Here is a 14,230-nt window from a genome sequence, read left to right as displayed (position 1 = left end):
TTGCCTGTAACTCAGAGCCCAGCGCGTCCACGTGGGCCACAGTACTGTAGAAGGATTATATGGCTCCCAGGCAGGGCCGGTTCTAGACTGACGGGGGGGCAGTCAGAAAATCAGGGCACCACAAGATGACCACCAGCGGTTAGCACTTCTGTCTTTGCAGCAAGAAGATTCGAGAAGGTTCGAGCCCCCAGTTGGTCAGAGTGTGGAATACGCCATTCTTCTCCTTGAACGAACACAATGAAAATATACATAATAAAGACATTTTTCCAGATTTAAAGGACCTTACGGAACATACCAAAACTCCTTAAATGTGGGGGGGGGGGGGGGGGACAGGGGATATAGAGAGAGTTCATCGTGAAGGACAGTTACATCTACTCAGACTTCAAGCGAGCAGACAAGAAGTAAGAAAGCTGCAAACATCGAGAAGTAAAATAACAACACAACAATAACATTTTGATATAATTTATAGAAATCTTATATGCAGCAAAAAGCTCAGTCTTCAAAAAAAAGGAGACAATTAAAGTGACAGCTCGGCAGTTTTTCAGTCAACAGTGATAAATGAAATCATCCCACTTGTGATTTGTGTTGTCCTACTTTTGTGTCAGTGTGGTTCGACTGTGCGACACATCTGCAAACCAGAGTCCGTTTGTTTTGTTTTTCCCGAGCTAAATCAAGAGACGATTTACATAAAAAAATATCACGGTACTTCCCGTCCCCCGTCCCCCCCCCCCCAGCCCCCCGAGTGCATGGTGTCACCTGATCCTGTAACCAGATTTGTCACCATTTCATAAATTTAAATGAGTCTCTGTTTAGTTTTAGTGGTAGTGGTATTTTTTTTGGGGAAAAAATGTTTTGTCCAAAATTTGACAAAAACATCATACTATACTATCTCGTTCAAAATGTGAAAAAAAATTGCCTTTTTTTTTTTTGTCCAAAATGTGTCAAAAAACGTCATACTATATACTGTGTTGGCCGAAATTTGACAATTGTTTTTGAAAAAAAAAAAAAAGTGTCAAAAATTTTACATAAATGTCATAATATATTATGTCGTCCAAAATTTGAAAAAAAAATTGAAAAAAAAAATTCTGTCCAAAGTTTGACAAAAACGTCATACTATACACTTTGTCGTCCAAAATGTGATTTTTTTTTGAAAACAAAACAAAAAAAAAAATTTGTCCAAAAGTTGACACATTTTTTTTGGAAAAAAAAAAAGTGTCCACAATTTGACAAAAACGTCATACTATATTATGTCGTCCAAAATGTGACAAATTTTTTTGAAAAAAAATTGTTTCCCCAAAATTTGACTAAAATTTTACAATTTCTCTGTGGTATCAAAACTGAGTATTATTAACATGAACCGCTCTCCACAGCTGAGGTCGACGGTCGGTCCGGGCCTCTAACCCGTCGTCGCCGTCTTCGTCCCCGACAGCAGCAGGAGTTTCTGGAATCGGTGTCGGACCTCTGCCGGACCCAGAGACACCATCATCTCTGCCACACTGGGACCTTGCTGCAGGTCAGAGGTCAGAGAGGGAGGAAGGGGGGGTTCAGCAGATCAGTGAAGTAACGCAGCAGGCGCAATCACAAACAACTTCCTCTTTCCGTAGTCTCGCAATTTACCCTGCGGTGTCTGAGTCAGTGTGGTCGTTGATATCGTTTCAAAACGAAAAGGAACACAAGTGTCTGACAGAGGCGTCCGAAGAAGCCTCAACATTTAGAAAATCAGAAATGAAAGTTGCAAGTGTGACAAAAAAAAGGTTATTACTTCCTTTGAAAGTCAAAGTGAGACTGAGAATATCGCAGAGCAGGTGCTGTTCACGAGGAAGATAAAACCATCGTATAGCTGTGTCAACAGATTGTCTCGACTTTCTTTACTCGGGAGAGCAAAGAGAGCCAAATCTCACACAGACACACAAAGCCTCAGACAGTCTCGTGGCGTGATTTGAGACTTTTTCGGTCGTGTTATGTTATGTTGGACACGCCCCTTCACTGTTAGACACGCCCCCTTCATCGGCTATTTATTTATTTCTGACGTCCAGCACTTTGTTTCAGCTGCTGTTGTCTTTAAAGTGCTTTATAAATAAAGTTGGGTTGGATTGGACACTGTAGTGTCTGATTTGACCGTTTGTGTTCTCGTACCTGCAGACCACTGAGAGCCAGACGCAGGAGCTTCATCACGTCTCTGTACTTTGTGGCTTTGGTCTGTTTGGACAAAGTCTTCAGGTCTTTGCTGAGCTGATCCAGGTCCAGCTGCTCGCGTCGCTCTTCTATTAACCTAAACGCAAAAAGACAGCGAGAGGGAGGGGTTTTTGTCGACCTGCTACAGGAAACAATTGAGTGGTTAAAAGAATACTTCACCGATTAGCATTTAGCTATAATAGGGGCAATAGGGGTAGTATTTATGGGGTTAGGGTGAGGGAGGTTTCCCAATGGGAGGTTTTCCCAACCTCCCATTCCCAGAATGTAAACATTATCCGCCATCTTTGCTAACCGGTACGCTAACAGGACAACGTGTCACTGGTGGCGAGTTGAGAACTAGCTTCATTCTTTTTTTTTTGTTAGGTGGCCAAAGGTGACACTTGGTCCTGTTAGCGTAACTGTTAGCAAAGATGGCGGACACTACTTACAGGTCCGCCAGGAGGTCCCGTCCCCGTACGAGTCAGTCTAAAACGTTTGGAATTAGTCAGGGAGCCGATAACTCACGGAGAACTGAGGTTGGGAAGCACAATTTGTCAAAAATACTATTCCTATTCGAGTAATACAAAGCTAAATGCTAATCGGTGAAGTATTCCTTTAAGTTACCAATAAGTATGACATACTTCAGCACCGATGAGGCAATGTGCTGGGCTTCTGTGGTGAGCGTCGCCACCTGCTGGCTGGAGAAGGAAGGGCGTACCCACAGGTAAGCATATCCGGGGCTTACGAGCTCCTTCAAGGAGGAAATGTGACCCTGTGAAGAAGGGAAGAGTTTCAGGATTACAGCAAACATCACATAAATCGTACTCTTGCTTTCCTTTTCCCTGAAGCTAGATGACATTATTAAACATTGTACAGTAAATGCGGAGATTTTATTATTAAGACATGTCTGTTTTACCTTGCGAAGACACAGCACCCGCCGGATGTAATCTTCGTGCAGGACGTCTTGGTCCTGGATCTCCGCTGTGAACGTCTGGCGGATTAGAGCCTGCAGGTCTTTGACCAGCGAGAGGCGCTGCTCGTCGTCGTCGATCCGCTGCTGCAGGTGGATCCTGTTCACAGTTCAGAAAACATCGCTGATAAACAGTCAGACAGATATCAGATATGAGAAAGAAAACAGGAAATGCAGACTTGCCTGTTGAACTCTGGCAGTTTTTCCAGGTCTAACAAAGCTGAATGAGTTGTGATCTTTGAAGGATTAAACTCAGAGATGAGCTCATCGATCTTCCTGCCCACTCGACTGGCTGCAAGGAAACAGGACGACAGTATAAAAAGCATCAAAATAAACGGATTTCACTGCGCCACATGTTCGTCTCAGTCGCTCACTGGCAAATCCAGATCCACAGTTGGTGGTGATGTCCAGCAGAGCGTCGGGCAGGACGCCGTCCCTCCGGAAGCTCTGGATGAAAATGTCCCCCTGCCTCTTGGACAGTTTACTGCCGTCTTTGTTCAAGAGCAGCGGCAGGTGGCCGAAGGCGGGCGGCGTCCAGCCCAGAGCGGCGTACATGAGGAGATGCTTGGCGGTGGAGATGAGCCACTCGGAGCCTCGCAGAACGTGGCTGATCCTCATGTAATGGTCGTCCACGATGTTGGCGAGGTGATAGGTGGGGAAACCGTCGGCTTTGATCACCACGGGGTCGCCCTCCACCTGGGAGAGAATGTGGACCGTAATATGCAAAAGTGAATTGATTTCCAAATTTTAGTTTGTACTCCTTTTCTAGAAGGTATAGATGTAAGAATGAGTGACCTCTAATGTTGGTTTTATTCATTTGCATAGTTATGAAGGCACATAAAAAAAGACCTATTCTAGGGATTCGTAAACCAATCTATTTATTTTAAAGTGATTGTGCACTTATACACTCATACTTATGGGTATATCCTTAATTATAACAACAAGCAACTCTCTCCTACATCGTTCAGTTATAATAACTGAGACATTAAATGAGACATTTTGCATGCTGCACATTCAAAAACCCCAGAGAACTGACCTGAGCCACCTCGTGACGATTCCATCCAAAGATCAGATCCTGGAAAGGCTCGACGCCCTCTTCCAGGCGAAACCTGATCACGCGAGGAGCTCCCTGAGCCACCTTCTCTTGGACCTGATCGGCCCGAAGGTGACGACACCTGTTGTCGTACCTGCAGAGAACAGCAAACGGGATCAAGCCTCACATTGGAGGATAATTAATTAGCTAGATTTGGGCCTTAGTCTGGGTCATCTTTGCGCGTCGTCACCTTACCTTGGTGTCTGTCCGCTCCTCAGAGCCTCTTTCTTCAGCAGCTGGAGTCTCTGCGAGCTGCAGAAGCAGTAGTAGGCGTGTCCGCTCTTCACCAGCTGCTGCGCCGTCTGACCGTACAGGTCTAACCTCTGAGACTGCAAATACGGACCCGCCGGGCCGCCTCGACGAGGACTCTCATCCGGAGGGATACCTGGCAGACGTAGTGTACATATTATGTCAAACCGTGAGCACAAAAGAGGTGACGATAACGTACGGGAGTTGCACTGATCGTTTCCCACCAGCCCACTCCAGCATGTCCTCGATGGACTCGGCGGCTCCTGGCACCAGCCTGCTCTGATCCGTGTCCTCCAGTCGCAGGACGAAGGCGCCGCCATACTTCTTTGCAAAGAGGTAGTTGTAGAGAGCAGTGCGGAGACCTCCGAGGTGCAGGAAACCTGCGGCACATCAGGCTGCTGAATATCAGCTGACAGAAAACAATAACGACAGCAAAGAATATCTAAGTTTTGTGCTCATTTGTGTTGTTGTCATATTTAGAGTGAATTTAAGAGGTCAATTTCATCGTATTATACTATAATATGGGTTTTAAAATAAAGGCTGTGATGCCAATGTGTTTATTTATTTATATATAAGAGGCCACAAGCTCAATAGGGGTTATTCTGAGCAGATATAAAGGAAGGAAGAGTTGCTGGCACCTTCTTCTTAACCAGAAAACAACATTATATTGGTGTTGTCAGCATTAGTGAGACTGAGTGGTGTCAACTGCAGACGCTCAAATACAAGGGCAATACAAGGGTGTCTTCGTTAAGATGTACCGCTGTGTTGTGAGGACTCACCTGTGGGACTGGGCGCAAACCTCACCCTCACCTCACCCTGCACCGTGGAGCAGCATCGTCTACCGGTGTACCGGTGTCCACCACTAACCCGTGTGTTCCCGGGACACGGTACACGCTTCACGGTCAACAACACGGCGCAGTTCAGGTCACCGCGGTGGAAACACCGCCTCAGCCAAGACATGACGACACCGGAACGTTTCACCGAGAGGACGGACACGAGTTTAACGGTCACCGTAACTTCATGTTATAAAAAAAAAAACATTTCACGCGTAAGTATACCCGTTTCTCTCACATGTGTGAATGTTTACCGCCCCTTTGGTTCCATTCATTCCTACTTCCGCGTTTATTTCCGGGTTGTGGTCACCCTGGCCCATGCGCAGTAGTGTTCTTCCCATGAACTCCCACGTGAACGCGCCGTCCGCGTTCTCGACTTGCTCGGCGCGTCCATGAACCGCGAAAGGCATGATGGGAGTACGCTAGCGACGTGCGCTAGAGGATTTCATGAATACCAATTAGCTTAAGGCTTTAAACCACGGATTTGTAAATAAATTATAGTAAATACAGTGAGCTGAAAAGTATAATGACGTAATTAAAGGTTAAAATTGTCAATTTAAAGGTTTATTGCCGTATATGTGTTACAGGAATCATGTTGTTTTTGCCTGATTTTCCTTCAAATCAAATGTTGATTTTCCATTCACTGATATACTATATGCTAATGCTCAACACTTCAACTTCACCTGAGTTTTAGTTTAATTTCTAATGAAACTTTTCTTCTCATCAGTTTGAAGGTTTTTCCTCACAATGAAGTGTTTTAGTGCAACCAGCAGGGGGCGCCACAGCCACAGTCACAGCACATCAGCCTCAGTAAGTGTGTGACGTTCTCCTTTTATTCTGCTTCCCCTCCTGCACCGCTGTGTTTGTTCCACCTCAAATTAATAGAAAAGGACACTTTTTCCCCTAATTTTTCCATAACGATTTTTATTACGTTATGTACGGTGGCCCTGAAGTGCAAATCACCAACACAAACAACCACTTTCAGTTAATGTTGTGTTTCAGTTGTGTTTCAGTTGTTGCTATTTCAGTGTGTTTCAGTTGAGTTTTAGTTAATGTTGTGTTACAGTTGTGTTTAGTTGTTGCTGTTTCAGTTGTGTTTTAGTTGTTGTTTCATTTGTGTTTCAGTTAATGTTGTGTTACAGTTGTGTTTTAGTTGTTGCTGTTTCAGTTGTGTTTTAGTTGTTGCTGTTTAAGTTGCGTTTAGTTAAGGTTGTGTTTTATTTGATGTTTTAGTTAATGTTGTGCTTCAGTTGTGTTTTAGTTGTTGCTATTTCAGTGTGTTTCAGTTGTGTTTTAGTTAATGTTGTGTTTAGTTGTTGTTTCAGTTGCTGTTTCAGTTGTGTTTCAGTTGTGTTTTAGTTGTTGCTGTTGTAGTTGTGTTTTAGTTGTTGTAGTTGTGTCTTAGCTGTTGCTGTTGTAGTTGTGTTTTAGTTAATGTTGTGTTTCAGTTGTGTTTTAGTTAATGTTGTGTGACTGTTGTGTTTATTTGTTGTTTCAGTTACTGTTTCAGTTGTGTTTTAGTTGTGTTTTAGTTGTTGTAGTTGTGTCTTAGTTGTTGCTGTTGTAGTTGTGTTTTAGTTAATGTTGTGTTTCAGTTGTGTTTTAGTTAATGTTGTGTTTATTTGTTGTTTCAGTTACTGTTTCAGTTGTGTTACAGTTGTGTTTTAATTGTTGCTGTTTCAGTTGTGTTTCAGTTGTTGCTGTTGTAGTTGTGTGTTAGTTAATGTTGTGTTTCAGTTGTTACTGTTGTAGTTGTGTTTTAGTTAATGTTGTGTTTTAGTTGTTGCTGTTGTAGTTGTTGTGTTTCAGTTCACAGTCGTCTGGAGTGAGGTTGAATCTTCAGCTTCATCTTAAAGTTCAAACTCCTAAAGATTCCTGTAGCGTAAAAAAACTACACTCACAGACACTGTGCAGTGATTACTGATCATATACTGAAGGCTGGTCAGTCTATAATGGCCGAGTCATCCTCTCACTATATAACAGGTACATTTCAGTTTCAACTAAACAAACCAGTTTAACTAGGTGTGTGTGTGTGTGTGTGTGTGTGTGTGTGTGGGCACGCACACATACATGACACATCATTTTTTAGTCTCGCTAAACAAACAGTGGCTTAAAACGTGATATGGGGAAAAAAAAGGGAGACAATGGTGAACACGTAAGTGAGTTTATATAGTCGGTGAAAATGGGAAAAAAAAGGACATAAGACACTCTTTTATTGTATATCTGTATATAGTGTGTGTTGAGTACAGACACATGCAGACAGACTGAAAACAAACACAACCTCCTTCATAGAGGTAACACACAAAAGACACAAAAGGAGCCAGGGGCATTTCTACAGTGTCTGATATGTTCGATTAATCGATAATTTTGACAACCGATTCATCGGTTTGAGTGTTTTTAAGGAATTAAAACATTCTTTTCTTTGCTCCATATGAACAAATGTATCATTAAAGCAGAATAGTTTTTGGACAAAAACGAGAAATTTGAGAACATCATGCTACAGGTTGTCTGGACCAAACCATGACTCGATTAATCAATCGACGGATTAGTCGACTATGAAAAGGGGCCCTCTCCAACGCCAAATAGCACTGATTATAATGTGATATTATGTCTTTCTTTGGCCCTTTAGGTCATGTTTTCAGCCCCTGTTCCCAGTCTGGGCCCCAGGTTGTTTATATAATCCATCCCAGAGTGCTTCCTTCTCTGCCTTTTGTTTAAAATACTGTATATATTGATGTCACATGACTTTTTTAATCAAAGGTTTTCAACTCAGCCAGTGTCCTGCAACAATCCCTTACTGCATTGAGCTTTGTATTCCTACAGAATAGCGGTAATATTTCTGAATAACTGTGCGTCTCTGCCTCAGTTTACCCCCCGAAGTCGAGAAATGTCTTACCTCTTTGTTTTGTGAAATTCTTTGTTTTCTTGGAAATATCATTTCACATTATCTACTACAGTCTTAGAAATAAGGGTTCCAAAAGGGTTCTTCTACAAGGGCTGAGGTTCTACCTGGAACCATTTGCTTCTGAAAAACCCTTTCCAGAAGTAAGGGTTTTTCAAGGGTTCTTGGTTACACTAATGGTTCCAGTAAGAACCCTTTTGCTCCAGAGAACCCTTTAAAACACCTTTCCTGAATAAAGGGTTTTAAAAGGGTTCTTGGTGGAACCCTCCAAAAGGGTTCTCCTATGAGGACAAGCCGAAGAGCCTTACATGGTTCTACTTAGCACTTTTATTTCTAAGAGTGTAGAAACCTTCCTACACTCTTAGAAACAAGGGTTCCAAAAGTGTTCTTCTACAAGGGCTGAGGTTCTACCTGGAACCATTTGTTTTTCAAGGGTTCTTGGTAACACTAATGGTTCCAGTAAGAACCATTTTGATCCAGAGAACCCTTTAAAACCCCTTTCCTGAATAATGGTTTTTAAAAGGGTTCTTGGTGGAGCCCTCCAAAAGGGTTCCAGGTGGAACCTTTATAAAAATGGTTCTACCTGGAGCCAAAAAGGGTTCTCCTATGAGGACAAGTCGAAGAACCTTATATGGTTCTACTTAGTACTTTTATTTCTAAGAGTGTAGAAACCTTCCTACACTCTTAGAAACAAGGGTTCCAAAAAAGTGTTCTTCTACAAGGGCTGAGGTTCTACGTGGAACCATTTGCTTTTCAAGGGTTCTTGGTAACACTAATGGTTCCAGTAAGAACCATTTTGATCCAGAGAACCCTTTAAAACCCCTTTCCTGAATAATGTGTTTTTAAGAACCCTCCAAAAGGTCGAAGAACCTTATATGGTTCTACTTAGTACTTTTATTTCTCAGAGTGTAGAAACCTTCCTACACAAGTGACATTACGACATCGTTGACCTCTTCTCCATTATTTTCCACCGTGTCTTTCAGAGCAACACAAACACCCGTGAACACACCCTGCCACCTGCCAGTGTATCCATATGGGCTTGGAGAGCACGGTAATGTGGGGGGAAAAAAATTGTTTTTTGGTGACATCCAGTGTCACCGGCTCGCCTGGAGTGTCGAAAAAAGACATTTGTTGAGTGTTTTTGGTGTCCACACTGTACTGTGATTGCTTTGGATGTGGCGTAACCACAGAAAGAGATATATATATATATATAGCGGCTAAAGTGGCTAAACAATGACAATAAACCCATAACCTGACTCGGCATCGGCCGTATCAAGTGTCACATCTTTAAAGAAACGAATCAGATGTCACTTCTTTCAACACAAGTTATTCTAAGAACTGTGGGGGGGGGGGATATTACCCATGAACACAGCAGTTTATGTGGTGTTGTACACAAGCAACAACAACAACAACAACAATACAAAAACAAAGACGAGCTTGTGCTTGGAGAGAGGAAGCCGCCATTATCCCATGTGTTGTCATCATAAGACAAACACGCCCTTCAGCAGCTTTACTGGTTCACCTGTGTCTCAGGTTTCAAGAGAGAGAGCGAGAGAGTGTGAAAGTGTGTGTGTGTGAAAGAGAGAGAGAGAGAAAGCTCATTACACCTGTTAGACTCCAGCGATACACACACACCATTCGGTAAGAGAATCTCAGCTTTGATTTCGTGTCATTGTGTCATTTTGTCGCTGCTCTCTAAAGCATCACATGACGATTGATGATTTTTTTTAAATCTCATTTCTACCTGTATCTGCCTTTGATTCATGTTTATATTGAAGAGTAAATGAACGACAACACATTTCTTTTATTAAAAAAAGAAAGAATGAATGAAGAATGATGAAGTATTGAGGTTCTATATGTGATGAATATAATGAAGTTCCACTTTATGTGACTGGTCTTTTCGCCGTTGTTGTCGTGATCCGTGCACATGTGGGGATTCCAGCTGAGGGAATAAAGAACGGTTCTGCCTCATTAAGCCTGGTTACAGAGTTCAGACGTGTAGGAGTCCCTCTCAGATGCACTGTAAAAAAAACAGTTGAGAAAACTAACCCTAACCCAATTGCAAGGCAATCAATTCTTGAGTTTACAAAAGGTTAAAAAAGTTCCATCAACTAATATTATTTTGTTAGACAAACTTGTACGTTAGATTGGTGCCTACTCAAAAAATTCTGTTTTCAAACAGCATGGCTAACTAATATGTGTTCAGATAATTAAAAAAATTAAATAAACTCGAAAAGTTTTTTTTACAGTGTATGAAAAAGAAAAAGTTGAGAAAACTAGAAATATTTCAACAAAAGATCTCGAGTTTTTAAAAAATTCCTTCAACAAATAGTATTTTGTTAGAGTTGTGCCAACTCACAATTCTGTTTTCAAACAGTTTGGATAACTAATCTTGTTCAGGGTGTTAATTTTAAAAATTAAATTGAAAATGAAATTTTTAATTTTGATTTGGCAGAACTCAAAATAATATTAGTTGATGGAACTTTTTAAAAACTTGAGATCTTTTGTTGGGCTGTAAACTCAAAAATTGATTGCAGGAAGTTGCCTTGAAATGTTGCATGGGAACAACTGGCAACATGGCAAACTGATACAATCAGCGACTGATATTATCTTTGTTTTTCATAGTTGTCATTAAATATTAAAAGTTATACAGAGAAACAATTTTAAAATTGAGTTCAGCTGGTAATGTTCAAAGGGGAAATTGTTGTCCGTCCAGATTGCAGTTTAGTTTAAAAAGTGAGTAATCGGGTCACGGGTGATGCCATTTAAGCGGACTTTAAGTGGATAAACATTGTGAAATGTTGTAAAAAAATTGCAAAATGGTCACAAAAGAACCAAAGAAGTGTTTGTGTTTTACCTGGCAGACGCACAAACGCACGTGTTTAATGAGTGACCCTGAACAAGCGCACAACGTAAACCTAATATTTGTTTTTACACGTGTTTAAATAGGGTGAAAGGGTGACGAAGTAATGCCTGTGTCGTAGTTGTTAAATACTTTACTTGCAATAGTAATACAGAATAAAACATACCTGTAAAAAAAAAGAGATTTTTAAGAACCTACAAAAATCAACCACAAAAAATGTTTTCTATTCAGGGAAATTCCAGTTTCCTGTTTTGCGATAATGAATCAGTCATCACAGTGTTTCATTGTTACCTCCAACAAGGTTATCCGCTGGATCGATATATGTAATAATTTCAGGTGTGGAGGTGTGAAACACAGGTGACAAAGTGTTTATAAGCTTCGGTCGACATCCGCATACTCTGAGAAAATCCGTCAGGGGCCGTCGAAAAACGTCCAAATTAAACGAATCGTCTATCTTTTTGCTCGATTGCTTGAAAATTACACTTGGGAAGAAGCGTCCAGGGCCGGCCCAAGCCTCCATGGGGCCCTAGGCAAAATTTGATTTTGGGGCCCTCTGTTACTGCCAATAATAATGATTATTGATCATTCACACACCTACTGTACTAAAGGTATTCTACTTATTCTACTCTGTCACGAATACGGCATATGGCAAAATCAGCAACTCCCCCTGCTGGCGACACAGAGAATCAATACATAAAACCAAGCTGTTTATAGATAAAATATATATATATATATATAAAAATCTTTGGGGGGGATTCAAAATACACTCCTGTAATACAAAGATTTGACTTTTATATATAAAAAAACACAGCATTTAATAAAATAAACAAATAAATATCAAACAAATACTTAAAAAATAATAATAGTAACTCAACAGAGGCACCGGGAACAAGGTAATAAAAAAGGTTTATAAATAAAATGTAAAGGTAAATAATCACATCTGACAGATATGTAAAAACTGGGGAGAAAAATTCTACATAAACTACTCCAATCCAAACTTTTATTTTATTTAATGTATTTAGTTAATTGCCCTTGCTGGGCCCTCTAGTGGTCACGGGGCCCTAAGCAGCGGCTTGGTTCGCTTATGCCTTGGGCCGGCCCTGGAAGCGTATGTTATTTTGTCTCTGTCTTTCGCGAACAGAAACAAACGTAGCATTATTATTCGTCTGAAAAGAAACCTGTCATCTGTCAAGCAATACTATCAGAGCTGAGTGAGGGAGCGTTTGTGTGCCGCGCAGGGGGGTGCTGAATGAAAGTAGAATTCAGGTTAAAATATCCCCTGAAGCGATATTATTATTATCATATAATAATAATAATACTGAAAAGGAATCATTGCTTTTGCTTTGCAGATAAAAAGGACCCACTTTTTTTTTTTCCTTCTAACCTTTGTCCTGCGTTTCTTTTGTCCGTGCGTTGTGTGGACGTGGACAGTGTCGCGTTTCAGCGTTTTTTTCTTTCTCTTGAATCGTTTGTTGTCCCATCACTTTTGTGCTACGGTGAAGGTCCTGCCAGATATCTAACAGCCACTCCCTGATGCCTATCATAAGCATCTCACAAAGGCTAAATGACTAAAGTTTTCCACGAATAAGACGCCTTACTTTGTGTGTAATGTTAAAGGTGCGTTATGTGATAAATCTAAAGCAACTGGCCGTAAAATCCTCCTTATTTATCACAGAGACTCAGGAATAATGTTCATATAACAAACTGAACTCACCAACAACAACAGTACAGACAAAATATTTCTCAGTCTCAGCTGCCGAGCAACCACGGGTTGCCAGTTACGTCAGAAAACGAAACCTAAAAGACCTCGGTATTTTGAATTTGAATGTAGTAACTGTTTTTGGCCACATTCTTACATATGGCGCCTTTAAGCCTTAATGGTTTGGAATAAACATCCGTAATTATTTCCTCTGAATTACCTTTGTGTGTGTGTGTGTGTGTGTGTTGGGCCGATTTTCCACCTGATGTGTCACCTGCTCTCTCTGATTCCTTCCCCAGTGATTTTTTTATTTTACCCTCTCATCTCATGAGACTCGTCACATCATGAGATCATGCTACCTGTTTCTACTGATATACCTGTTGGGCTGCTGGTTTGGTAAGATCATATATACGTTTTTTTTTTTTCAAATCCTGATTTTATTCCATAAGTCAGCTTGTCCCGGTAAAAGACCCAATGTCTAACTCCCGTATTAGTTAATGTCTGTGTTCCGTGGTAAATTTTGCTTCCCTGAGTTGTCGCCGCAAAAAGCCAACACGGATGAATCAGACTGTGACTGACGCAGACACACGGAATTCACAAAGTATTGACAGACAAGGAAGTAATTAATTATTTGATCCCTTCGCTGCATTTGAGAACAATCGTACAATTGTACAACAACAGTAGCCTTATTGTTCAAAGGACAACGATAGCAAAATACCAAAATCAACAACGTTTGTCCAAATAACTTTACCCCGACTCTTTAATCTTTAATCCCAAGCGCGTTTGGGTCGGCCCTGAATCGTCAGGTGCTTGCTCATTGTGGGAACTATTGGGTTCCTCTGTAGTATTGTAAGGTCTCTCGAGTCAACTGAATATGTATAATAATAATAATAAACATAAAATCCTCCTAATATGTCACAGAGACTCAGGAATAATGTTCATATAACAAACTGAACTCACCAACAACAACAGTACGGACAAAATATTTGCACTAAAAAAAATCTTTTGCAGACTGCAAATCATTTTTTGTTTTGGAAATCATGTTTTTTTTGCATGTGGCGCCACCTACCGCCGTCTACCTATCATTGCAGTCAGTAGAGTCTCAGCTGCCGAGCAACCGCGGGTCGCCAGTTATGTCAGAAAACCAAACCTAAAAGACCTCTGTATTATAGTAACCATTTTTGGCCACTTTCTTACATATGGCGCCTTTAAAAACAGGCAGACAACAGACAGCTAAATGCGTGAATAAACATTATAATTATAATCATTAAAAAAAAAAAAGCTCTACTATCAGCTCTAACAGTGAACTTCATCTTCTCTAACAGGGCAATCAGATGCAAAAAGGTAAGATCAGACACAACAGTCATACAGAATCATTAGTGTGTGACATTTGAAACACAATTAGTATTATTTTTGTGCCTTTTAAATTCTAATCGTGTTGCTTCA

The 14,230-nt window shown here is 40.9% G+C and overlaps 1 protein-coding gene across 1 annotated transcript; it reads right to left on the bottom strand.

The window, feature by feature from the left end:
* Positions 1-1,396: 1,396 nt before the first annotated feature.
* On the bottom strand, positions 1,397-5,730 carry ears2 (glutamyl-tRNA synthetase 2, mitochondrial; the record flags this gene model as incomplete). Its single annotated transcript, XM_083905594.1, has 11 exons — positions 1,397-1,507; positions 2,137-2,272; positions 2,817-2,947; positions 3,092-3,245; positions 3,329-3,437; positions 3,520-3,841; positions 4,182-4,332; positions 4,434-4,623; positions 4,712-4,867; positions 5,267-5,503; positions 5,559-5,730. The coding sequence occupies 11 exons, from the start codon at positions 5,728-5,730 to the stop codon at positions 1,397-1,399; spliced, it is 1,869 nt and encodes a 622-aa protein (XP_083761720.1).
* Positions 5,731-14,230: the final 8,500 nt, after the last annotated feature.

This window comes from Microchirus variegatus, assembly GCF_963457635.1.
Source record: "Microchirus variegatus genome assembly, chromosome: 19".
In the NCBI taxonomy this organism is placed as follows: Eukaryota; Metazoa; Chordata; class Actinopteri; order Pleuronectiformes; family Soleidae; genus Microchirus; species Microchirus variegatus.
This window is presented reverse-complemented; position numbering and strand designations above follow the sequence as displayed.